At 30.9% G+C, this 25855-nt stretch overlaps 1 protein-coding gene and 1 long non-coding RNA gene across 2 annotated transcripts; both read right to left on the bottom strand.

The window, feature by feature from the left end:
* Window positions 1-24: 24 nt before the first annotated feature.
* On the bottom strand, window positions 25-879 carry LOC115979472. The gene is made up of 2 exons (XR_004089063.1): window positions 735-879; window positions 25-387 (listed from the first exon to the last, which is right to left on the bottom strand). It is a non-coding gene; the product is annotated as an uncharacterized LOC115979472 (long non-coding RNA).
* Window positions 880-5186: 4307 nt separating this feature from the next.
* Window positions 5187-25497, bottom strand: LOC115979758. Its single transcript, XM_031101818.1, has 7 exons — window positions 25162-25497; window positions 22126-22863; window positions 20117-21199; window positions 15168-15677; window positions 11048-11785; window positions 8093-8830; window positions 5187-5936 (listed from the first exon to the last, which is right to left on the bottom strand). Exons 1-7 carry the CDS (start codon window positions 25495-25497, stop codon window positions 5187-5189), a joined length of 4893 nt encoding a protein of 1630 aa, XP_030957678.1.
* Between the last annotated feature and the right edge of the window lie 358 nt (window positions 25498-25855).

Here is a 25855-nt window from a genome sequence, read left to right as displayed (position 1 = left end):
TTTAGTTTATAACACTCATCAAAATAATAAGCACAACTTCATTCAAATAGTAATATGGTCTTTCTACACCAAGTAGAGGTAGTTTATAACACTCCAAAGAAATGCATCACACAAGTAGTAGTACTGCTATTATTATTGCTACTACAGCTACCTTTTTTTCTTTTTTCTTTTTTTTCTAAACATGGAAAACAAGAAAATAAAGAAACAATAGCAAATAAATAAAAGATGAATGAACTCTATACATTTCCATAACCATGGGGATGACGACCCTTTGAGCACATGATTTCATGAGAAAGAAACATGATTCCAAGTACCACAAACTAAAATTACAAGTCACGTTCCCACTGCTTCATATTTAGGATGATCTCCATCTTTAGAATTTTGAACCTTGCATGATAGAAAACAATATATTGAAGAAAAAGCATCAATCATTGTAACCATTGAACTCAAAGTATCATCAAGGAAAAATAATTATCCTTTTGAATATAATAACATTATTTTTGTGTATGCTTATGAAGTGCAAAGGGACACAACAATATGTATGATGGACAAAGTTTGATGCAATTTACAAGGATTTTATTGCTCCTAAAAATTGGCAATGTTCATGTAGTTCTATTATGATAATTATCTAGTGGGAGAGTGAAAATGTTGCTCGTGTTCATGCATTATTGCATTAAAAAGATTAAAGTACATGATGTGGGAAAATTAGGAGATTTGTTGAATAATATACTTACCCTTTCTCTTCCTCAAAAGAACTATTGTGTGGTGGTATTATATTTGCTGTTCCAGGGCCAATTATATTAGTCGTTCCAGGGCCAATTATATTTGCTGTTCCAGGGCCAATTATATTTGCTCTTCCAAAGCCCATTATATTTGCTATTCCAGGGATTATATTTGCTCTTCCAAAGCCCATTATATTTGCTATTCCAGGGCCAACTAGCCTTCCAATGAAATTCATCTTCTTGTGTTGCTTGTACTCCTAGCTTTGATGTCCCTAAAGCTTCATGAAAGAAAGTCTTCATCTCAGGGCATTGCCTCACAATCACTTCTTCCAAAGATGGGAACTCAAAGGAATAACTTCCAGAGCAAAAGCTTGAGAGGTTTGGCAAGCAATCAAGTTTTAAGAATGTTAGCTGTGTGAAAGTAATCACCTCACTCGCTTCACCTCCCTCCCCTAATACAACTTCTGTTATCCTTTCGCATTCACTTACACTCATTTTTTTGAGTTGTACCAAACTTTTGGCTGTTGAGGATGTAACTAAATTAATCAATCCATGACATTTCCATATTTTCAGATTTGTCAAATTTTTGAAAGATATCGAGGATGACACTAAAATTTTCAATTCGCCACAAAGGAACACTTGTAGATTTTTCAGATTATGAAAAATTGGGCTTGGTTGAGTGTCTTCTTTCCACAAATGTGTCAACATAGGTCGTTTAGACAACTCTAGTTCTTGAAGTTGTTCGAGTATTGTAGCATGGTTTTCCATGTCAAAAAGCTCTTTATATGGGAATATTTCTTCCAAAGAACTAGAACTCACAAAAAGTTTCTCCAAACTGTGTAATCTTTTAAGAAAAGTAATCCAATCAGAAACTGCTACATGGCCGATCACGTGAAGGAATTTTAATTTGTAAAGGCACTGTTCAAAAAGTTGGTCATGTTGTATCACCTTCATCTTGTAATCTCCACCCAATATCAAAACCTCCAAGTTAGGGAATAATGTACCCTATAAAAAAATCAAAGCATTGAACAAAAGAAAATAGATTTATTAATGAAATGGAATATATCCGTGAAGTTTCTAAAATTAATGGTAAAAATATGGTCCAACCTTATTATATCTAGATGAAACTTAAAAAAAAAAAAAAAAAAAAAAAGGAAAAAAGAAGGAAAGTACATAATAAAGAACAATGTTGTAATTCGTAAATACTATCAAACAGTAGTAGTCAATCAAATGCAAAGTGGTGTAAGAGTCATTTACAAGAAAAGCCTTTTTCCAAAACCATGTTCATCATTTAGTAGTTATTGTCGATCAATTGTTTCAATTTGTCTCAATTTGACACCTATAGTATTTTCATATATTTGGACATGCTGACCCCAAAAAACACACCAATGGTACCTATATTTTGATCAAAGAATATAGATTAAGGATTTCATTAAAAAAAAAAAATGTATATAGATATATGACCTTTAATAAGAACTTCGCGTTTAAAACTTGTTTTTTGTTTGAGAGAAAAGTACTACTCCAAACAAAGTTATCATGTCTCGTAAATCTAAATATTATAGAAGAGTAGTTAAATTAGCCTCTTACCTCTTCAACCAAGAAAAGGGATTGTTGAATGGAGGTCTCTAGTTGGCTTTGTTCCACTGTTTCTTGAAAGTTCAAAATTTTTGAAATAAATATCTCAATTTGATCACATCCACGCACACACAATTCTTTCAACAATGGCCATTTTGAAGTATGCACCCCGCGGCAAAACCACTTGAGCTTTGGCAATTTATGAAGTACTAGGAGAGTCACTTTAGGGAAAACAAATCTTGCTGCTGCTTCTGCAATTTCTTCACGTGAAACAATTTCCTCCACTCCACAATCGTCTATCCGAAGATCCTTCAATTCCATGAGAAATCTAGCCACAGATGCTGGGAACAAACTTTGCAGACTCTCACATTCCGAAACACTTATTTTTTGTAGATTTTGAAAGTTGAAAATTCCTTGGGGGTCCTTATTCCATACCTGCTTCATTTTCGGTAGATGACACAACATCAATCTTTTTAACGGAATGGCTGTCACAGTATGAGATTCTCTAACATCGTGCCTTTGAAGTTCAAAAACTTCTTGCAGTGAACCACAATAAGATACTTCAAGTCTCTCTAGACTTTGGAATCTTGTTAGCATATTAGATTCAAAGACGTTCACAAGATTTTCACAGTATTCAACAAATAGAGAATGAAGCTTGAAAAAGGAATCTTTAGCAAATTGATCGTGCCATATGATTTTCAAGTTCTCCATGTGCTTGATTGTCAATGTTTTCAAACTAGGGAATGCAACCTGCAAGTCCATCCCATGTGTGTTAATAACATAACTAATCACAGTAACTCAGATAATAGAAAATAAGATATATACGAAGTAAAACAGGGGATTATAAAAATAAAATTACCTCTTCATTGAAGAGAGGTTGCACAGAGAATTCATTGTAAGTAATTAGGAAGCAGTTTGTTTCTCAAAAGACTAGATTAGTTAAACTTTTGATATCAGTTTCTCATTTTTTTAATCAAAAAAAAAAAAGTTTCTCATTTTTGATTGCTCTGTTTACAACATAAAAAAACAGAGCCTCTCATTGTAACATATACTCTCATTTTCTTCTTCAATAAAGATCACAGCAACTCTATTTAAAGAGACAACATTTTTGACAAACCTAAAGTTTCATTTGAGGCAACTTGGCAAGCAATGTGAGGAAGGAGCCATCTAAAGATAAATTCATTACAATAGCACATTATGATCCTGCCAAATAGCTAGGTTATAAATATGGGTTGCATTTTACTTTTATTAATTAATTTTTAATGTTTTAATAATACTATTTGTGCAATATGTTGAAGATGATAAAGCTAAACACCCCTTTTCATTAAGTCTGCAGACAAAAGAAAGTCAGACACATCGTTTCATTCAAGTAAATAGCTTTTGTATTGGTATTGCTCAAACGGTGTCCTATTGAAGATTCAAGAATCAGTTGGTATTGCGGGCTTTTCAGTTAGGAAGCTGTGTTCAACCAACTCAACAAACTCCACCTTTTATGGATCTAATCCGTAATTCCAGGGGTTTTGTTTTATTCAGTTAGGGAGATTTACTTGTATAAATACTGTATCTAGCACCAGAATGTAATTAAGCAAGATCAAATACAATTTCTCTTTGATATCTCTCTCTCTCTCTCCCTTTTCTTCTCTCTCTGCAATTGTTTGTTGTACTTCAATCTAGCTAAACACTGTTAGATTCTCTCTGTTAGAATTTCATTGTTATAAGCTTTTATTACAATAAGATTTTATTAATACAAGCAACGTATATACACATTTTTATCACAAAAATATGAGAGGTGTTATGTCGACAAGAAATCATTGGTGATAAGTTGCAATTAGTTTTAATATGAATCCATAACTTAATTTTTTTTTTACCCACTAATAACAAATAATAAAAACCTAACATTTAGAATTTGTATTGATGTAATAGAATTTGCACCGAGGTTCAATCGTGGTCGAACCATGATGATGTTATAATTAACTTAATAATAATAAAATACAAATAAAGGTGTTAAAATGACAAACATTAACAAATTTATGCTAAAAATATGTTTAAAAAAATTACACAACTTTCAAATGAATTTTCACCATTTTTATTTGGTTAATAGAAAATAATAGAGCATAAACAACTGGAAAAAAATTTGTGCTTAGTAATCTTTCAAATAAAAAAAATTATCTAAAATAAAATCATTTTCAACATAAATTAATAAATTGTATATTCACATGTAAGAAAACATAGTTCTTGAACCTCTAATAAAATTATCAAATAATAATGGATTGAGAGGGGTAATATAATCATTTGGAAAACTATAATCTAAATTGTAAATAAATAAAATATTAAATCCAGGACTGACATAACAAAGGAGCATAGCCTATTGGTTATTGTATTAGTATTTGACCTACTGATCCCTTGTTACTGTTATGGTGGGTAAAAAAATAATTTAAGTTGTGAATTCAAATTAGAATTAATTTCAATGTACCACCTATAATTTGCTGTGAAATAATTGTAAAAATGTTGTGGACGTAGCACTTCTCTTAAGCTATTGATCTCCCATTCAATTACTAATAACAACCTAACATAGAGAATTTGTAGTAAAAATGTTGTGTATATAGCATTTTTTTAAATATATACATAATTTAATTAGATTATTAAAAAATAAACGTAACTAAATGCATAATAAGGGTCTGTTTGGATACCGCCTATTTTGCAGAAAACTAAAAACTTATTGCTGAAAATACTGTAGCAAAATAATTTTTAAAACGAAAAACACTATAGCAAACTTATTGGTGAGTTTTTCAGTACTTGGCTGGTCCGTGAACAGTGTCGTGGGACACAGGAAAAAAAAAATGCAAAACACAAAATCATTGCTTGGCAAACGCACACTAAATTTCAAATTTAGCCTCTTACCTCTTCAACCAAGAAAAGAGGTTGTTGAATGGAGGTCTCTAGTTGGCTTTCTTCATCTGTTTCTTGAAAGTTCAAAATTTTTGAAGCAAATATCTCAATTTGATCACATTCAGACACCTCCAATTCTTTCAGCAATGGCCATTCTGAAGTATGCACCCCTCGGCAAAACCACTTGAGCTCTGGCAATTTACTAAGTACTAGGAGAGTTACTTTTGGGAAAACAAATCTTGTTGCTGCTTTTGCAATTTCTTCACGTGAAACAATTTCCTCCACTCCACAATCGTCTATCTGAAGATCCTCCAATTGCATGAGAAATCTAGCCACAGATGCTGGGAACAAACTTTGCAGACTCTCACATTCCAAAACACTTATTTCTTGTAGATTTTGAAAGCTAAAAATTCCTTGGGGGTCCTTATTCCATACTCGCTTCATTTTCGGTAAACTATGCAACATCAATCTTTTTAACGGAATGGCTGTCACAGCATGAGATTCTATAACATCGTGCCTCTGAAGTTCAAAAACTTCTTGCAGTGAACCACAATAAGATACTTCAAGTCTCTCTAGACTTTGGAATCTTGTTAGCATATTAGATTCAAAGATGTTCACAAGATTTTCACAATATTCAACAGATAGAGATTGAAGCTTGAAAAAGGAATCTTCAGCTAATTGATCGTGCCATATGATTTTCAAGTTCTCCATGTGCATGACTGTTAATGTTTCCAAACTAGGGAATGCAACCTGCAAGTCCATCCTCGTGTGTGTTAATAACATAACTAATCATAGTAACTCACATAATAGAAAATAAGATATATACGAAGTAAAACAGGGGATTAAAGAAATAGAATTACCTCTTCATTGAAGAGAGGTTGCACAGAGAATTCATTCTAAATAATTAGGAAGCAGTTAATTCTCTCAAACGACTAGATTAGTTAAAATTTTGATATCAATTTCTCATATTTGTTTGTCAAAAAAAAAAAAAAAAATTATCATTTTTGTTTACTCTGTTTACTTCATAAAAAAATAGAGCATATCATTGTAACATATACTCACATTTTCTTCTTCAGAAAGATCACAGCAATTCTATCTAAAGAGACGGCATTTTTGACAAACCTAAAGTTTCATTTGGGGCAACTTGGCAAGCAATGTGAGGAAGGAGCCATCTAAAGATAAATTCATTACAATAGCACATTATGATCCTGCCAAATAGCTAGGTTATAAATATGGGTTGCATTTTACTTTTATTAATTAATTTTTAATGTTTTAATAATACTATTTGTGCAATATGTTGAAGATGATAAAGCTAAAACACCCCTTTTCATTAAGTCTGCAGACAAAAGGCAGTCAGACACATCGTTTCATTCAAGTAAATAGCAAATGTATTGGTATTGCTCAAATGGCGTCCTATTGAAGATTCAAGAATCAGTTGGTATTGCAGGCTTTTCAGTTAGGAAGCTGTGTTCAACCAACTCAACAAACTCCACCTTTCATGGATCCAATCCGTAATTCCAGGGGTTTTGTTTTATTCAGTTAGGGAGATTTACTTGTATAAATACTGTATCTAGCACCAGAATGTAATTAAGCAAGATCAAATACACTTCCCTTTGAGGTGCTATGTCCACAGCAAATCATAGGTGATAAGTTGCAATTAGTACTAATATGAATCTACAACTTCAGGGGCCACACCACCTTAAGGTTCACGGACCACCCAGACCAGAATTTTTTTTTAAATATATAATAATTTAAAATTTTTTATTTGTCTACCCTTCAGAAATATTTTTGGAATACCCTTAGTTTTTTTTATACTAATAAAATTAAATTTTGCTTCATAATTTGTTCTACATTTAGTAGATGAATGATTGCTTGGTTGTGTACATTGAAAGAGATATAGTTTGTAGCATTGATAATAAGACTATCATACACTGATTTCGAAATATGAAAACTCGTAGAAGGCAATTGTAAACTTTATGTATTTGCGTGTTTTTTTATTGTTGTTATTGTCAATATATGAATTTCTTTTTTTATTAGATTGTATAATTTATATTTCTTAAGGAATACCCTGAGAAAAATTTCTGTAGCCATCACTATACAACTTAAATTATTATTATTATTTTTTTGTCCACTCATAACAAACAATAACAACCTAACATTTAGAATTTGTACTGACGTCATAGAATTTGCACCAAGGTTCAACTAAGGTTGAACCGTAATGATGTTATAATTAATTAAATAATAATAAAATACAGATAAAGGTATTAAAACGACAAACATTAACAAATTTATACTAAAAATATGTCTAAGAAAATTACACAACTTTCAAATGAATGTTCACCATTTTTATAAGGTTAATAGAAAATAATAAAGCATAAACAAGTGGAAAAAAAAAATTGTGTTTAGTAATCTTTCAAATAAAAACAAATTACCTAAAATAAAATCATTTTCAACGTAAATTAATAAATTGTATATTCACATGTAAAAAACATAGTTCTTGAACCTCTAATAAAATTACCAAATAATAATAGATTGAGAGGGATAATATAATAATTTGGAAAACTATAATCTAAATTGTACCACCTATAATTTAAGTTATGAATTCAAATTAGAATTAATTTCAATGTACCACCTATAATTTGTTGTGAAAGTATTGTAAAAATGTTTTGAATATAGCACATCTCTTAAACTATTGATCTCCCATTCAATTACTAATAACAACCTAACATTGAGGATTTGTAGTAAAAATGTTGTGTATATAGCATTTTTCTAAATATATAATAAAATTTAATCAGATTATTAAAAAGAAAACGTAATTAAATGCATAATAAATTTCAAATTTGGGACCGGTTTTACTTTTTTGAGAGGGATCATCTATAATTTATGTTATACCATTAGTCACTTACCTCTTCAACCAAGAAAAGTGGTTGTTGAATGGATGTCTCTAGTTGACTTTGTTCATCTGGTTCTTCGATTCTAAATTCTTTTGAAGCAAATATTTGAATTTCATTTGATCCAGACACCTCCAAGGTTTTCAATAACGGCCATTCTGAAGTATGCACCCCTCGGTAAAACCACTTGAGTTTTGGCAATTGTCGAAGCATCAAGAGAGTCAATTTAGGGAACATGAACCTGGCATCTTCTTTTGCACCTTCTTCTTGTTCGATAATTTCCTCAATCCCACATTCAGCTATTTGAAGATCTTCCAGTTGCTTGAGACATCTAGCCAATGAGGTTGGAAACAAACTTTTCAAACTCTCACATTCCCAAACACTTATTTTTTGTAGATTTGGAAAGGAGAACGTCCCTTTGGGGTCCTTATTCCATACACACTTCAACTTCGGTAGACGATGCATAAATAATTTTTTCAATTGAGTCACTATTATTGCTCGTGTTTCTGTAACTTCTTGCCCTTGTAGTTCAAATATTTCTTGTACCGAACCACAATCTGCTACTACAAGGGACTCCAAGCTCTGGAATCTTGACAGCATATTAACTTGGAAGATTTTCATAAGATTTTCACAGAATTGAACCTTCATGGACTGAAGCTTTGTAAAAGAGCCAGGGGCAAATTTGTCATGCCATATAATTTTCAGGTTAGGCATATAGGAGATTATCAATGTCTCCAAATTGGGGAATGCAACCTGTAGGACCCATACTATGAGTTCTTGATATAGGAAACAATCATACGCGTAATGCAAGAGAAGATATAAATTAAATAAAGATACCAATGAATTCTATGTTTAGATGGAAAATGTATTTATGGTTTTAGTGGTGGCTCTAAGAATTTTTTTTAGGTGGTTCTTAAAAAATTTAAATTAAACAAAATTTAATAAAAATAAAATTTGAATATATCAACATCAAAACAATATATATATATATATATATATATATATATATATAATCGTTGTTTGATAGCTTCATTATCAATGCTATCAACTACATCTTCTTTATTGTACACAACCAAGCAATCATTAAACTATGAGAAATGCTATGTCCACAATACTTTTACAACAAATCTTAAGTCGTAGATTATTATTGGTTGTTATGGGTGGCTAAAAAAGTACTTTAAGTTGTGAATTCAAATTAGAATTAATATCAATGTACCACCTATAATTTATTATAAAAGTATTGTGAAAATGTTGTAGACGTACCACTTCTCTTAAACTATTGATCGCCCATTCAATTACTAATAACTTGCCTAAATAAGTAACAATATAAACAAAATGCATCTTCCTTTTTTATGATATTTTCCAACTAATTTTTGTATTCTTTAAACTAATTAGGATTAAATAGACGCAACGCTCCACTAATTTCTTTTTTAGGGAAACATGGCCAAGAGGTTGACAAGAATCTCTTTGTACATTCTGATCATTAGGATGAAAAGATGAAACATTTTCTCATAGCCTAAGATTTGAAAGAAGATTATTTAAGTCAATACGAATTTGCTTAGAATGTGAATCTTGCAATATAAGTGATTTCCTTATAAGAAATTTATTCATAGTGCTAGCAAAAGAATAAAGGGCAAACTATAAGTTCATTTAATATGTATTCAACTTAGACATTCAACCATTATATTAATTACGTTCAATAAAGTATTTTTGAATACGGTCCCAAAGTGTCAATGGATCATATATCTTGATTAAAAAAAAAATCATGAAGACTTGATCATAAATTAAAGAGTAATGAAAAATGTCATGAATATCCAATAAACCAATCTCTCAAAAAAAGAAGTATCTACAAAATATGAGATGAATATATGCTTGCAAATCAGATGCAAGGTGGAGTCATTTATAAGAAAACCATCTTATACAGATGCATTAAACAGCACTTGTGATTAAATTTTTATGTTTAACATGATTGCCAAAATTTTAAATTTTATAATGATGCATATAGAAGCTTAATTATGAGATTTTGTTGATATTTGTTAATTTGATAAACTTTTCGATGGACAACATCACAGTTTTTGTATTTGTTTTTTAATTGGCTCTGTTAATCATTGTTGAGCAAAATTCCTTATATGATATTTTGTGTTTTGTTTGCGAAGCATCTTCATATATGTATACTTTGATTAGATAGATTTTAGAGATCTAAAAGGGGGCATGCAATTTATAGAATCCCCACATTGCATAGGAAAGCACATGAGGACATGCTTTTAAGGAGTGATATCCCTTCAATGTGTAGAGATGTCTACAGGAATATAACTAGATGAAAAATAAAAAGAAGAAATTAACATAGATTGAATTTTTAAGAAACTTGTCATGAATCCTATAAACAATTATAGTTATTATTTCTTAATTTTAGTTATTATTTTTCCTTAATTTTAGGTGCCTTTATTCAAATGGATTTGTTATACATTAAGAATTGACAATTAAGTCATTCCAGCCCAACGGTTTTTTTCATTGGTTTTCCTAAGTCATTATTTTAGTTGTCTATTATGATCCATATTTGTGCAATATTCAATTTAGACCTAGAGTATAATTAATTACTTGATTAAGAATTGATTAGCATTGTTCCTACGGGGCTTATAACCCTAGCAAAGTACCTACAAAATATGTCATGAATGTACATGCTTGCAAATCAAATGCAAGGTGGTGTCATTTTTTAAGAAAAGAATTTACGAAAGAGACATGCTATACATTGATCATCTTTTTTTCATTAAGTTTACTAGCTTACCAAAATTGCCACATATGTCGTATTATCAGGTTTCCAGACACGTAGACAAAAAACCAAAGCACACAGATTTTATAGAAAATGTATTGGTTTATGACCCATGCTAAAAACTTAAAATTGGGGACCAGTTTTTTTTTTTTTTTTAAAACGAATCAGCTATAATTTTTGCTATAGCATTAGTCTCTTACCTCTTCAACCAAGAAAAGTCGTTGTTGAATGGATGTCTCTGATAGACTCTGTTCATCTGGTTCTTCATTTCTAAATTTTTTTGAAGTAAATATCTCAATTTGATCACATCCATACACATCCAATTTTTTCAGCAATGGCCATTCTGAAGTATGCACCCCTCGGTAAAACCACTTGAGCTTTGGCAATTTATGAAGTATTAGGAGAGTTACTTTAGGGAAAACAAATCTTGCTGCTGCTTCTGCGATTTCTTCCTGTGAAACAATTTCCTCCACTCCACAATCGGCTATCCGAAGATCCTCCAATTGCATGAGACATCTAGCCACAGATGCTGGGAACAAACTTTGCAAACTCTCACATTCCCAAGCACTTACTACTTGTAGGTTTGGAAAGTTGAAAATTCCATGAGGGTCCTTATTCCATATCTGCTTCATCTTCGGTAGATGACGCAAATAAAATCTTTTCAAAGGAATGACTGTCACGGCATGTGTGTCTCTATAATCGTGCCCTTGAATTTCAAACACTTCTTGTAGTGAACCACAATTATATACTTGTAAAGTCTCTAGACTTTGGAATCTTGTCAGCATATTAGATTCAATGATGTTCACAAGATTTTCACAGTATTCAACAAGTAGAGATTGAAGCTTGAAAAAGGAATTTTCAACTAATTGATCGTGCCATATGATTTTCAAGTTCTCCATGTGCTTGATTTTCAATGTTTCCAAACTAGGGAATGCAACCTGCAAGTCCATCCCATGTGTGTTAATAACATAACTAATCATAGTAACTCACAAAATAGAAAATAAGATATATACGAAGTAAAACAGGGGATTACAAAAATAGAATTACCTCTTCATTAAAGAGAGGTTTCACAGAGAATTCATTGTAAGTAATTAGGAAGCAGTTAGTTTCTCAAAAGACTAGATTAGTTAAACTTTTGATATCAGTTTCTCATTTTTTTAATCCAAAAAAAAAAAAAAAAAGTTTCTCATTTTTGATTGCTCTGATTACTAAAAAAAAAAAAGAGCCTCTCATTGTAACATATACTCACATTTTCATCTTCAATGAAGATCACAGCAATTCTATTTAAAGAGTCAGCATTTTTGACAAACCTAAAGTTTCATTTGAGGCAACTTGGCAAGCAATGTGAGGAAGGAGCCATCTAAAGATAAATTCATTAAAATAGCAGATTATGATCCTTGCAAATAGCAAGGTTATAAATACGGGTTGCATCTTACTTTTATTAATTAATTTTTAATGTTATAATAATAGTGTTTGTCCTATATGTTGAAGATGATAAACACACCTTTTCATTAAATCTGCAGAAAAAAGGCAGTCAGACGCATCGTTTCATTCAAGTAAATAGCTAATGTATTGGTATTGCTCAAACGGTGTCTTATTGAAGATTCAAGAATCAGTGGGTATTGGCGGGCATTTCAGTTAGGAAGCTGTGATCAACCAACTCAACGAACTTCACCTTTCATGGATCTAATCCGTAATTCCAGGGGGTTCTATTTTATTCAGTTAGGGAGATTTAGCACCAAAATGTAATTAAGCAAGATCAAATACAATTTCTCTTTGATATCTCTCTCACTCTCTATCTCTCTCTCTCTCTCTCTCTCTCCTTTTTCTTCTCTCTCTCTACAATTGTTTGTTGTTCTTCAATCTAGCTAAACACTGTTAGATTCTCTCTTTAGAATTTCATTGCTATAAGCTTTTATTACAATAAGATTTTATTAATACATGCTATGTATACACAAATTTTTATCACAAAAATATGAGAGGTGCTATGTCTACTACAAATTATAGATGATAAGTTGCAATTAGTTCTAATATGAACATACAACTTAAAAATTTTTTTTTGGCCCACTTATGACAAACAATAATAACCTAACATTTAGAATTTGTACTGATGTCATAGAATTTGCACCGGGTTCAACCGAAGTCGAACCGTGATGATGTTATAATTAATTTAATAATAATAAAATACAAATAAAGATATTAAAGCGACAAACATTAACAAATTTATACTAAAAATGTCTAAAAAAATTACACAACTTTCAAATGAATGTTCACCATTTTTATAAGGTTAAAAGAAAATAATAAAGCATAAATAAGTGGAAAAAAAATTGTGCTTAGTAATCTTTCAAATAAAAAAAAAATTTATCTAAAATAAAATCATTTCAACATAAATTAATAAATTGTATATTCACATGTAAAAAACATAGTTCTTGAACCTCAAATAAAATTATCAAATAATTATAGATTGAGAGGGGTAATATAATAATTTGGAAAACTATAATCTAAATTGTAAATAAATAAAATATTAAATCCAGGACAGACATAAAAAAGGAGCATAGCCTATTGGTTAATGTATTAGTATTTGACCTACTGATTTAGGAAATTTTTATATTTAAAATGAAAATCCTGTGAAAATGTTACGGACGTAGCACTTCTCTTAAACTATTGATCTCCCATTCAATTACTAATAACTTGCCTCAATAAGTAACAATATAAACAAAATGCATCTTCATTTTTTATGATATTTTCCAACTAATTTTTGTATTCTTTAAACTAATCAGAGTTAAATAGATGCAATGCTCCACTAATTTTTTTTTTTTTTTTTTTTTTAGGGAATCATGGTCAAGAAGTTGACAAGAATCTCTTTGTAGATACGCTTTTCTTATTTCATCCTGATTATTAGGATGAAAAGATGAAATATTTTCTCATAGCCTAAGATTTGAACGAAGATTATTCAAGTCAATATGAATTTTCTTAGAATGTGAATCTTGCAATATATGTGATTTCCTTATAAGAAATTTAATCATAGTGCTGGCAAAAGAATAAAGGGAAAACTATAAGTTCATTCAATATATATTCAACTTGGGCATTCAACCATTATATTAACTAGTAAGTTACCCGTGCAATGCATGGATAATATTGTAATGTTTTATGTAAGATGGTTTTGGAGAATGTTGTATATATATTATAGCATAATTGTTATAGAATTTTATTAGTAATGAGTTTATCATAAAAAAACAGCAATTATAAATTGCTTACACATCCATTATAATTACTCAATTGAAGTAGTGAGGAAAAAAAAAACTTTGGAGAAAAATTATAGAATTAGAGTTGATATAGAATGTGTCTTTCTTTTTCTCCTTAATACTAAAACAAAATGCACATTCCAAACACTCACAGTTAATCACATCACTTACAAAACCCACAAATCCAAAACGTCCAATTTTAACATCAAAGTCGTAATTGCCGTTGTCACTCAATATAAAATGCAAGTCCTCCTTTTTTGGTTGTAGCCAACTCAAACAAGAAAGGATTAGATGAAACAACAGTGTTAGAGGTAGGTAGGTGTCGCCAAAAGATTGAAGTTTGAAGGTAAATGACATCATTTTTTATGTGTGTGTATTTAACATGAGATGATATGAAGGGCTATGGATAGGTATATATAAAAGGGTAGAAATGCAAAAGGTGAAAATAGTGAATTAAAATGCAAAGAGTTTTGTGTGTATGTGTGAGAGATGAAAAGTCTTGAAACATTAAACCAAAGGATACAAAGAATATTTATTTTTTAATTAGAAAAGTCTTATCTCTTATGTGGCTTTAGAGTATTTCAATTTTCTTCATAGAGTGCGCCATATGACAGGACCTCATACTCTCTTGTATGAGGTCTTTGCTTTTATATATATTGATTATGTTCAATGAAGTATTTAGCGATTACTTTAGTGCATATGCATGTGTACAAAATGTATTACATAAAATCAACAAATTCAGCTAAAGACTAAAGCAAGTACTAATATCGTAACTATATGAAAATGAGCATTTTTTTTTAGAAGGAAAAAAAAAAAAAAAAAAAAAAAAAAAAAAAAAAAAAAAAAAAAAAAAAAAAAAAAAAAAAAAAAAAAAAAACAAAGTGATTTTCAGCTAATTGATCATGCCATTTGATTTTCAAGTTTTCCAAGTGAAAGATTCCCAGTGTTTCCAAACTAGGGAATGCAACCTGAAAGCCCATACTGTGTGTTATTGACACATCTAATCATAATAACTCACATATTAGAAAATAAGATATATACAAAGTAAAATAGGGGATAATAAAAATAGAATTACCTTTTCATTGAAGAGAGGTTGCATGGTAGTACGGGAGATCTCCTCTGAATTCATCTCCTCTGAACTAACAGGTTTGAATATGAATGACTCCAATTTAGGGCATTGTTCTATCGTCATACCCGTCAAGGATGGAAATCTGATATTGCTTCCCATGCAAAATCTTTTGAGGACGGGAAGATCTTTTAGAAACAGGTCTTTCAGTTGAGGGAACAGCACCTTTGGAATGATTTCTTCTTCTCCTGAGTCTTCTGTGAGTAGTATCTCTTCCATTTCCTTACAGTCCTCAATGTAAAGATATTTGAGCTGAACCATAAATCTCGCTGTAGAGGAAGACAGCAGGTATTTTAAATTGCCAGAGCCTTTCACGGTCAAGTAACACAAATTTTGAAATCTTGAGTCTGTTTGTATGTTTGCTAATTTGAAAGCGGAGCTTGCATGATGTTGGTTGTGCGGTATCTCTTCGGAGTGTATAGAGGACAGTTTCAATGATTCCAACTTGGGGAATACAACCTGCAACAACAATTAAGGGCTGTTTGGTAAGGTGTTTTGAGCAACAGTTTTCAGTGTTTAAACAACATTACACGTATTTTCACATACTTTTTCACTCACACGTATTTTCAAAAAATACAAACAACATTACTAATACAACGTTACTAAACAATGTTACCAAACGCCCATCAAACTTGTTTAAAGAGATGAAGACAACGGTGTCGTATATGCCTAATACAACAGGGATCAGACCTCAAATGGTGATGACTGATGAAGTCCAGACTCAAAACGATGTCGTAAAGACTTGGGAGTACTTAAATGATGCTCGCGTTTACTCACTATCATTTTGCTCAAGTTTTTATTTAATTAGACACGCTGCCTAATTCCATCTAGATTAACTAGTTATGAATTCAGTTTCTCATTTTTGGTATGATAGGTAGTCTTATCATCAATTGTTTATGATAGGTAGTCTTATCCTCAATTATTTTAGTGAGGTTGATTCACGCACTCAAACTTATGACCCATCATGGAAGATACTCGTTGTCACATGTGTAAAACTCTAAAAATTAATATTTGGCTAAATTACAAACTACAATCTTAAAATTTAGAGGTGCTTAGATTTTACATTTTGAAATTTCAAAATTTGGATTTTACTCTTTGAATTTTAATTTATTTTGCATCAGCAGCCACTCCATCCCTATTTTCCATTAAGTGTCATATAAGTTTGTCACTCGTATTTAGTTTTTCTAATAATATGATGCCACGCAATTTTTATTATGCCATCTCATTTTTAATTTTCTTAGACCACAAATAATGTCACATTATTTTATTAGACAAACTAAACAAGCATGACAAATTTTTATGGCACTTAACGGAAAATATGGACAGAAGGGTTACTAATGCAAATGGAATAGAACTTTAGGAAATAAAATCCTAATTTTGAAACTTCGGGGTATAAAATCCAAATACTCCAAAATTTAGAAGTATAGTTTGCAATTTAGCCTTAATATTTCTTAAATCATGAAGTATAAAATAGTGATTTTTTTATTTATTTATTATTTAACTAGGTTAATTACATCTTAATTTTTATATATTAAATTTTTTGAGATCCATAGCCAACCCCATAATTTTGAGATTTTATTTATTTATTTATAATATAAGGAAGTGGTGTCCGAACCTTTAGTTGAACTATTCCACTTTCCTACCCATAATATGTCCCAAAAATCTAAATAACTGATTGTATGGTGGATTGAATCTGGAACCCTCCGTGTATACGTCACAGCCACACCAACGTGCCCACCACATGGATATTTTCATTTTTTACTTTTTGAGAAACCACATGGATATTTTCATGATGGTTCAAAAATTTTGAAATTAAAGTATTTTTAATGTTTGATTTTTGTTGTTGTAATAATATTATAGAATAATAATACCATTTGTGCTATAAGCTTTTATTACAAGAACATCTTATTAAAATTGGGAAAATTGCACTGGTAGGTTACTAAAATTACTTTCCCTCAAAAAAAAAAAAAATACACTAACTTTCCTTATTGTTTTGGACTGTACATAACTTACTTTCCTATTTCCAAAATAAACTACACTTTCTTCCTTAAACATAGTTAAAAGTCAGGAACGAAAGATGATTTATTTAGGATTTGTGATAAATCTGGCTTCTTTTGTTTACCACCCAGTTGTTCTTCTCTTTGGCACAGTACACCTTCCTCTCCATATAGCTCTACGGGAAACTTATCAAATATTTTTTACACTGTTTATTTAAATCTATCCCAAAACAGCCTCTAACTACCCATCTACTTGTTTTGCCATAGCATAAGCATATATGTTAATTAGAGACCTGAATAAATTTCAATACCACATGCGTGGGTAGGTGTGATTCCAATTTTTGAATTCCTATAATCATCAAGTAACAATCACCTAAAACTCAAGAAAAACCCAAGTATCTAATTCATCGAATCGTCCAAGCTTGTAAACTCGATAAGCCAATGGTTGAACCAACCTGATTTCCCCCTCCTTGTTTAATCAACCACCAGATTTGGAATCACATCTATCTACACGCCAAAGTCACTCAAACACCTCTAGAAATCCGCCACCATCCACCAAACCCACATCATACAACCAAAGCTCACACCTCAATCCTCAAGGGTGGGAAAATCAAAATTAAAGAAAAGGGAAAGATTAAAATAAAATAAAAAAAGGGGGGGGGGGTTTCAATGTAAGGATTAGAGAGAGAGGGACTAGATTTCAGTCGCAGCCTCACAGGGGAAGACAGAAGCAAGCAGAAGATGGGTTTTGGGGGGTAAATGATAATTTCAATTAGAAAGTGATGGTAAAAAATATAAATTTATTCATTTTTGGATACTGACTTTTAAGTTTTAACGGTGTTTAGCTAACAGGATTTGAATTAGGTTCAACTTCCCCCTCATCACTCTAAATATTTTTACCATCTTTACAATTTTTTTTTTTTTTTACTTTTAAATTTTTTATAACTTTTTTATTCAATGGTTAAGATTTGGAAGTTTCTTCTCAGCCATTGAGAGTTATTGCACCTAATCTCAATTCCGACAGATGATAGTTTATTTTGAAGAGCATTCGTATTAGTTCGTGCAATTTTTTTTTTTTTTTAATTTATGGATAAGAAACTACTTTTTCTATTTTACATTCTAACTTTTCAAAACAACCCACATAAAATTATCTATTTTACACTACATCTCATTAAATTATCAATTTTCTTGATTTTTGATTGTTTATATTTCTTCACACACAACAACTATTATCCTCTCTCTTCTTTTATCCTCAGGTTACACAAATAAAGAATTAAAAAAAATACAAAATATATAATGATAGTGTAAATTTATATTGTTACTATAGCGAATATGTATTTTTACACAACTTTACATGGTCTAAAATATGGGTGAAGGTTGGACTTAGTTGGTTAAAATGTGGTATTTTTTCTATTATACTAGCATTGATGCGAGTGCCCAAGGAAGGTTTATATACAATTCAAAATAATGAAAGAAGTCAATGTAATTTAGTAAACTTCAGGTTAGGTTAGAGTAATTTTTTCCATTAAAACGGATTTGGCTATGTACATAAAGGCTAATAGGTGAGACCATACCCAATAATAATTTAAAGTCTCATTAAAAATTTTAATTAAATAATAGGGGCGATCAAAATAAGTTTTAAAATTTTCAATATTTAAGTGTTCATTTGGTAATCTCTTATTTTTAGGTAGCTAATTTTCGTAGTGTTTATAATATATATATATATATATATATAGTTTTTAGTAAATTTTAAGTTAATTGTGTGACAAAAAACCAAAAAGTAAACTTATTTTTCGAAAAACTAAAAATTAGATTATTTATATAAAAAAAAGTTTAAAAAATTAGACAAAAAGAAAAAGTCAACCTGACTCTAAAGTTAAACATTCTGTTTGGTTGCTTTAGAAAGGTAAATGAAAGAGTAGCAGGTGGGAGACATGATGGTATAAGGGATGTTTGAGTGTGTTGTTTCCACGTGTAATAATAAATATATGCCATGCGTACATAATTTTTTAAATAAAAATGGTTTGGTCAATGTCAGATATCACATCAGTATTTCTTTTAAGCCACGTATGCATAAACTAATGGAGATAGACGGAAGGACGTAAGGTAGAACATTTTGTAAAGTTTAGGGACGAAAAACAGACTTTTGATAAAATTTAGGGACGAAAATAGTATTTTACCCAATAATTTTCAACTATATATAAGGCAATAACCTCACTTGAGGCACTTGTCTCTCTCACGTGTCCAAGGATTGTTTGACCCGGAGTAGGGGTGATTAAAATAAGTCTTAAAATTTGTAATCTCTTATTTTCGGTAGCTTATTTTCGTAGTGTTTATAAAAAAGGAAATAGTTTTTAGTAACTTTTGTGTTAAATGTGTGACAAAAAACTAAAAAGTAAACTTACTTTTGGAAAAACTAAAAATTAGATTATTTATATAAAAAAAAAAGTTAAAAAAATTAGACAAAAAGAAAAAGTTTTTAACAAATAAGAAAAAGTCAAACGGACTCTAAATTTAGCTTCATAAATTAGGACACAAATAATTTTCAACTATATACAAGGCAATAACCTCACTTGAGGCACATGTCTCTCTCACATGTCCAAGGATTGTTTGAACCGGAGAAAGGTCATTGTTTGTCACAAGCAACCACTAGTGTGTTACTTCCTATGCACTTCAATTAACAGTAGATAAATGACTATCAATATTTTACTGAGGTATTAACGGTTCATGATTTATATTGCTATGGAAGGTGTAAAGAATTTAACCACTGCTATGTAGAAAAAAGAAGCATTACTCCAAAATACTAAATCGGTTGCTTTCCGGACAAGTTGGACAAGCAATCTATGTGGGTGTGTGCCACATCTTTGGGATCATTATATGCAAATCTAAACTTTAATATACCTGTTCCTGTAGGATTGGCATGTGAAAATCCAGCTCGCATTCGGGAATGATTTCTCCAGCATCATTTATGACTGACTTTTGTGTGTTTAAAAAACTCACGAGTTTTGGAAGCTGATGGAGTTCTAAGTGACGCAATTGAGGGAACAAGATCATATCTCTGTCTTCTATTTCGCCCTCTTCTTTTATGATTATTGCACCCATTATGCTACATTCTTGTATCACCAATTTTAGAAGTTGTGGAAGGCCCTTGGCTATGGTTGACGGGAAGATAAATTTTAGTTTCTCACAATGTTTCACTTTCATAATGCTTAAGTTACGAAAGGATGCCAAGGGAATCTGGCCGTGACATATTTCTTCCAAGTTGATCATGTTTTTGAGAGAGAGTTTCTCCAAGACAGGAAAGACAACATCAGAGATAACCATCCCAGTCGAATTGATGATGTACTTGATCTCGACATTGTTTTGGACATGTAGATGCTTCAGTTGTTGGAAGCCTGTCATATCTAATTCATAGATGACGCTCTTAACACCCTTTAACTCATCCAACCACAGATTTTCAATACCATTCAACAACATTTTAATCCCCCTCTCCAAATGAAAGCTTGTACTCAACTTGAGTTTTAGTGCTCTTGAGTTTTCATGTTTATCAGTCCAATCCCACACATCTCCTACGAATATTTTGTATCTTTGCAACTTCTCGAATAACAGATCTTTTGGCAACATGTTGGCATCTGGAATGTGCACTTCTAAAGTAGTCAACCGTGACAAATGCTTTAGCTCTGCAAGGCTAGCTCTTTCATTGTTGAGTTCTTCAACGTCCCACTGAGTGAAGCTATTGCCGACATATAGCTCTTCTAATTGTATCAAACATGATAGGACATTTGGTGGAATCACTTTAAGTTTGGTACAATTGCTTAAATTCAAAATCCGTAAACGAGTCAAAAACCCTGTTTCTGTTGGCAACTGTTCAACATTGGAGTGAACAAGGCTAAGAATTTTTAAATTTCTCAGCTCTCCAATCATAGCTTTGTCTTCCAACACACACTGATCCAAACGCAATGTTTCCAAACTAGGGAATGCAACCTGCAAGTCCATTCCATGTGTGTTAATAAAATAACTAATCATAGTAACTCACATAATAGAAAATAAGATATATACAAAGTAAAACAGGGGATTATAAAAATAGAATTATCCCTTCATTGAAGAGAGGTTGCATAGAGAATTCATTGTAAGTAATTAGGAAGAAGTAAATTCTATTTTACTACTAGATTAGTTAAAATTTTGATATTAGTTTCTCATTTTCTTTTTTTCAAAAAAAAAAAAAAAAAAGTTTCTAATTCTTGATTGCTCTGTTTGCTACATAAAGAAACAGAGCCTCTCATTGTACCCTATAAAAAAAAAAAAAAAAAAAATCAAAGCTTTGAACAAAAAAAATAGATTTATTAATGAAATGGAATATATCCTTGAAGTCTCTAAAATTAATGGTAAGAATATGGTCCAACCTTATTATATCTAGATGAAACTTAAAAAAAAAAAAAAAAATACAAAGAAAGTACATAATAAAGAACAATGTTTATCAAAAAAATAAAAATAAAAATAAAGAACAATGTTGTAATTCGTAAATACTATCGAACAGTACTAGTCAATCAAATGCAAAGTGGAGTAAGAGTCATTTACAAGAAAAGCCTTTTTCCAAAACCATGTTCATCATTTAGTAGTTATTGTCGATCAATTGTTTCAATTTGTCACAATTTGATACCTGTAGCACTTTCATATTTCTGACATGTTGACCAAAAAAAACACACCAAAGCTACCTATATTTTGATTAAAGTATATAGATTAAGGATTTCGTTAAAGAAAAGAAAGATAAAGTATATAGATATATGACCTTTACTAAGAACTTCTCATTCAAAACTTGTTTTTGCATGAGAGACGAGCACTACTCCAAAAAAATTATTATTTCTCATAAATCTAAATATTATAGAAGAGTAGTTAAATTAGCCTCTTACCTCTTCAACCAAGAAAAGGTGTAGTTGAATGGAGGTCTCTAGTTGGCTCCGTTCAACTGTTTCTTGGAAGTTCAAAATTTTTGAAGCAAATATCTCAATTTGATCACATTCAGACACCTCCAAGTCTTTCAACAATGGCCATTCTGAAGTATACACCCCTCGGCAAAACCACTTGAGCTTTGGCAATTTACGAAGTACTAGGATAGTTACTTTAGGGAAAACAAATCTTGCTGCTGCTTCTGCAATTTCTTCCCGTGAAACAATTTCCTCCACTCCACAATCGACTATCCGAAGATCCTCTAATTGCATGAGAAATCTAGCCAAAGATGCTGGGAACAAACTGTTCAAACTCTCACATTCACAAACTCTTATTACTTGTAGATTTTGAAAGCTGAAAATTCCTTGGGGGTCCTCATTCCATACATGCTTCATTTTAGGTAGACTCTTCAATATCAATGTTTTTAACGGAATGGCTGTCACAATATGTGATTCTCTAACATCGTGCCTTTGAAGTTCAAACACTTCTTGTAGTGAACCACAATAAGATACTTCTAAAGTCTCTAGACTTTGGAATCTAGTCAGCATATTAGATTCAAAGATGTTCACAAGATTTTCACAGTATTGAACAAATAGAGATTGAAGCTTGAAAAAGGAATTTTCAGCAAATTGATCGTGCCATATGATTTTCAAGTTCTCCATGTGCATGACTTTCAATGTTTCCAAACTAGGGAATGCAACCTGCAAGTCCATCCCATGTGTGTTAATAATATAACTAATCATAGTAACTCACAAAATTGAAAATAAGATATATACGAAGTAAAACAGGGGATTATAAGAATAGAATTACCTCTTCATTGAAGAGAGGTTGCACAGAGAATTCATTGCAAGTAATTAGGAAGCACTTAATTCTCTAAAATGACTAGATTAGTTAAAGTTTTAATATCAGTTCTCATTTTTTTTTTCATAAACAAAAAAAGTTTCTCATTTTTGATTGCTTTGTTTACTACATAAAGAAATAGAGCCTCTCATTGTAACATATACTCACATTTTCTTCTTCAATAAAGATTATAGAAATTCTATTTAAAGAGATAGCATTTTTGACAAACCTAAACATTGCATAAGCTAGGTACCTATATTATTTCTATTTCATTTGAGGCAACTTGGCAAGCAATGCGAGGAAAAGAGCTACGTTACAATAGCGCATTATGATCCTGCCAAATAGCTACGTTATTAATACGGGTTGCATCTTACTTTTATTAATTAATTTTTAATGTTTTAATAATACTATTTGTGCTATAAGCTTTTATTACAATAAGATTTTATTTAAACAAGCTATACATAATTACATATTCACATTTTTTATCACAAAAAAATGTGAGGTGTTATGTCCACTATTAGAAGAAGTTCATCAGACTTTCACATAATTGAACATTCATTGACTGAAGCTTTGTAAAAGAGCTAGGGGCAAATTTGTCATGCCATATAATTTTCAGGTTAGGCATATGGGAGATTATTAATGTCTCCAAATTGGGGAATGCAGCCTGCAGGACCCATACTATGAGTTCTTGATATATGAAACAATCATAAACGTAATGCAAGACAAGATATAAACTAAATAAAGATACCAATGAATTCTATGTTTAGATGGAAAATGTAATTTATGGTTTTTAGTGGTGGCTCTAGGATTTTTTTTAGGTGGTTATTAAAAAATTTAAATTAAACAAAATTTAAATATACTAACATTACAACATATATATATATATATATATATATATATTTAAAATCATTGTTTGATAGTTTCATTATCAATGCTATCAGCTATATCTTTTTTATTGTACACAACCAAGCACTCATTAAACTATGAGAAATGCTATGTCCACAACACTTTCACAATAAATCCTAAGTCGTAGATTGTTATTGGTTGTTTTGGGTGGGTAAAAAAGTAATTTAAGTTGTGAATTCAAATTAGAATTATTATCAATGTACCACCTATAATTTATTGTAAAAGTATTGTGAAAATATTATAGACGTAGCACTTCTCTTAAACTATTGATCTTCCATTCAATTACTAATAACTTGTCTAAATAAGTAACAATATAAACAAAATGCATCTTCCTTTTTTATGATATTTTCCAACTAATTTTTGTTCTTTAAATTAATTAGGATTAAATAGACGCAATGCTCCACTAATTTTTTTTAGGGAAACATGGCCAAGTGGTTGACAAGAATCTTTTGTAAATATGCTCTTCTTCGTTCATCCTAATCATTAGGATGAAAAGATGAAACATTTTCTCATAGCCTAAGATTTGAACGAAGATTATTCAAGTCAATACGAATTTTCTTAGAAGGTGAATCTTGCAATATAAGTGATTTCCATATAAGAAATTTGCTCCACTAATTCTTTTTTTTTTTAGAGAAACATGGCCAAGAGGTTAACAAGAATCTTTTTGTAAATATGCTCTTCTTCATTCATCCTGATCATTAGGATGAAAAGATGAAACATTTTCTCATAACCTAAGATTTGAACGAAGATTATTTAAGCCAATACGAATTTGCTTAGAATGTGAATCTTGCAATATATGTGATTTCCTTAAAAGAAATTTGTTCATAGAGCTAGCAAAAGAATAAAGGGTAAACTATAAGTTCATTCAATATATTCAACTTAGGCATTCATTTATTATATTAATCATGTTCAATAAAATATTTAGGTATTATTTTAGTGCATATGCATGTGTACAAAATGTATCACATAAATTCAACAAATTCAGCAAAAGGCTAAAGCAAGCACTAACTAATTATTTGAAAATGTGGGTTTTTTTTAGAAGAAAAAAAATAGCAAATTTTAAAAATATGCCTTCTTGAAAACACAATTTGTTTGAGCATGCCATATGATTATCAACTAATTGATCATGCTATATGATTTTTAAGTTTCCCAAGTGCAAGATTCTCAATGTTTCCAAACTTGGGAATGCAACCTGCATAATAGAAAATAAAATATATACGAAGTAAAACAGGGGATAATAAAAATAGAATTACCTCTTCATTGAAGAGAGGTTGCATGGCAGTATGAGAGATCTCCTCTGAATTCACTTTCTTAAGTTCTTTGCTCACTGTCATGCCTGAACTAACAGGTTTGAATATGAATGACTCCAATTTAGTGCATTGTTCTATCACCATAACCTGCAGTGATGGAAATTTGATATTGCTTCCTACGCAGAATCTTTTGAGGACTGGAAGATCTTTTAGAACCAGGTGTTCCAGTCGAGGGAACAACACCTTTGGAATTATTTCTTCTTCTCCTAAGTCTTCTATGAATAGTACCTCTTCCATTACCTTACAGTCCTCAATGTCAAGATATTTGAGCTGAACCATAAATGTCGCTGTAGAAGAAGACAATAGGTATTTTAAATTGCTAGAGCCTTTAACGTTCAAGTTACACAAATTTTGAAATCTCGGGTCTGTTAATTTGAAAGAGGAGCTTGCCTGATGTTGATTGTGAAGTAGTATCTCTTCAGAGTGTATAGAGGACAGTTCCAACGTTTCCAAGTTGGGGAACACAACGTGCAACAACAATTAATTATCTACTTCAGCAAACTTGTTAAAAAAAATGAAGAAAATGGTGTCGTATTTGCCTAATACAACAAGGCCCAGACCTCAAACGGTGATGAAGTCCAGACTCAAAACGATGTCATAAAGACTTGGGAGTACTTTTTTTTTTTTTTTAGAGAGT

Source organism: Quercus lobata, chromosome 3 (genome assembly GCF_001633185.2).
Source record: "Quercus lobata isolate SW786 chromosome 3, ValleyOak3.0 Primary Assembly, whole genome shotgun sequence".
Taxonomy (NCBI): Eukaryota; Viridiplantae; Streptophyta; class Magnoliopsida; order Fagales; family Fagaceae; genus Quercus; species Quercus lobata.
This window is presented reverse-complemented; position numbering and strand designations above follow the sequence as displayed.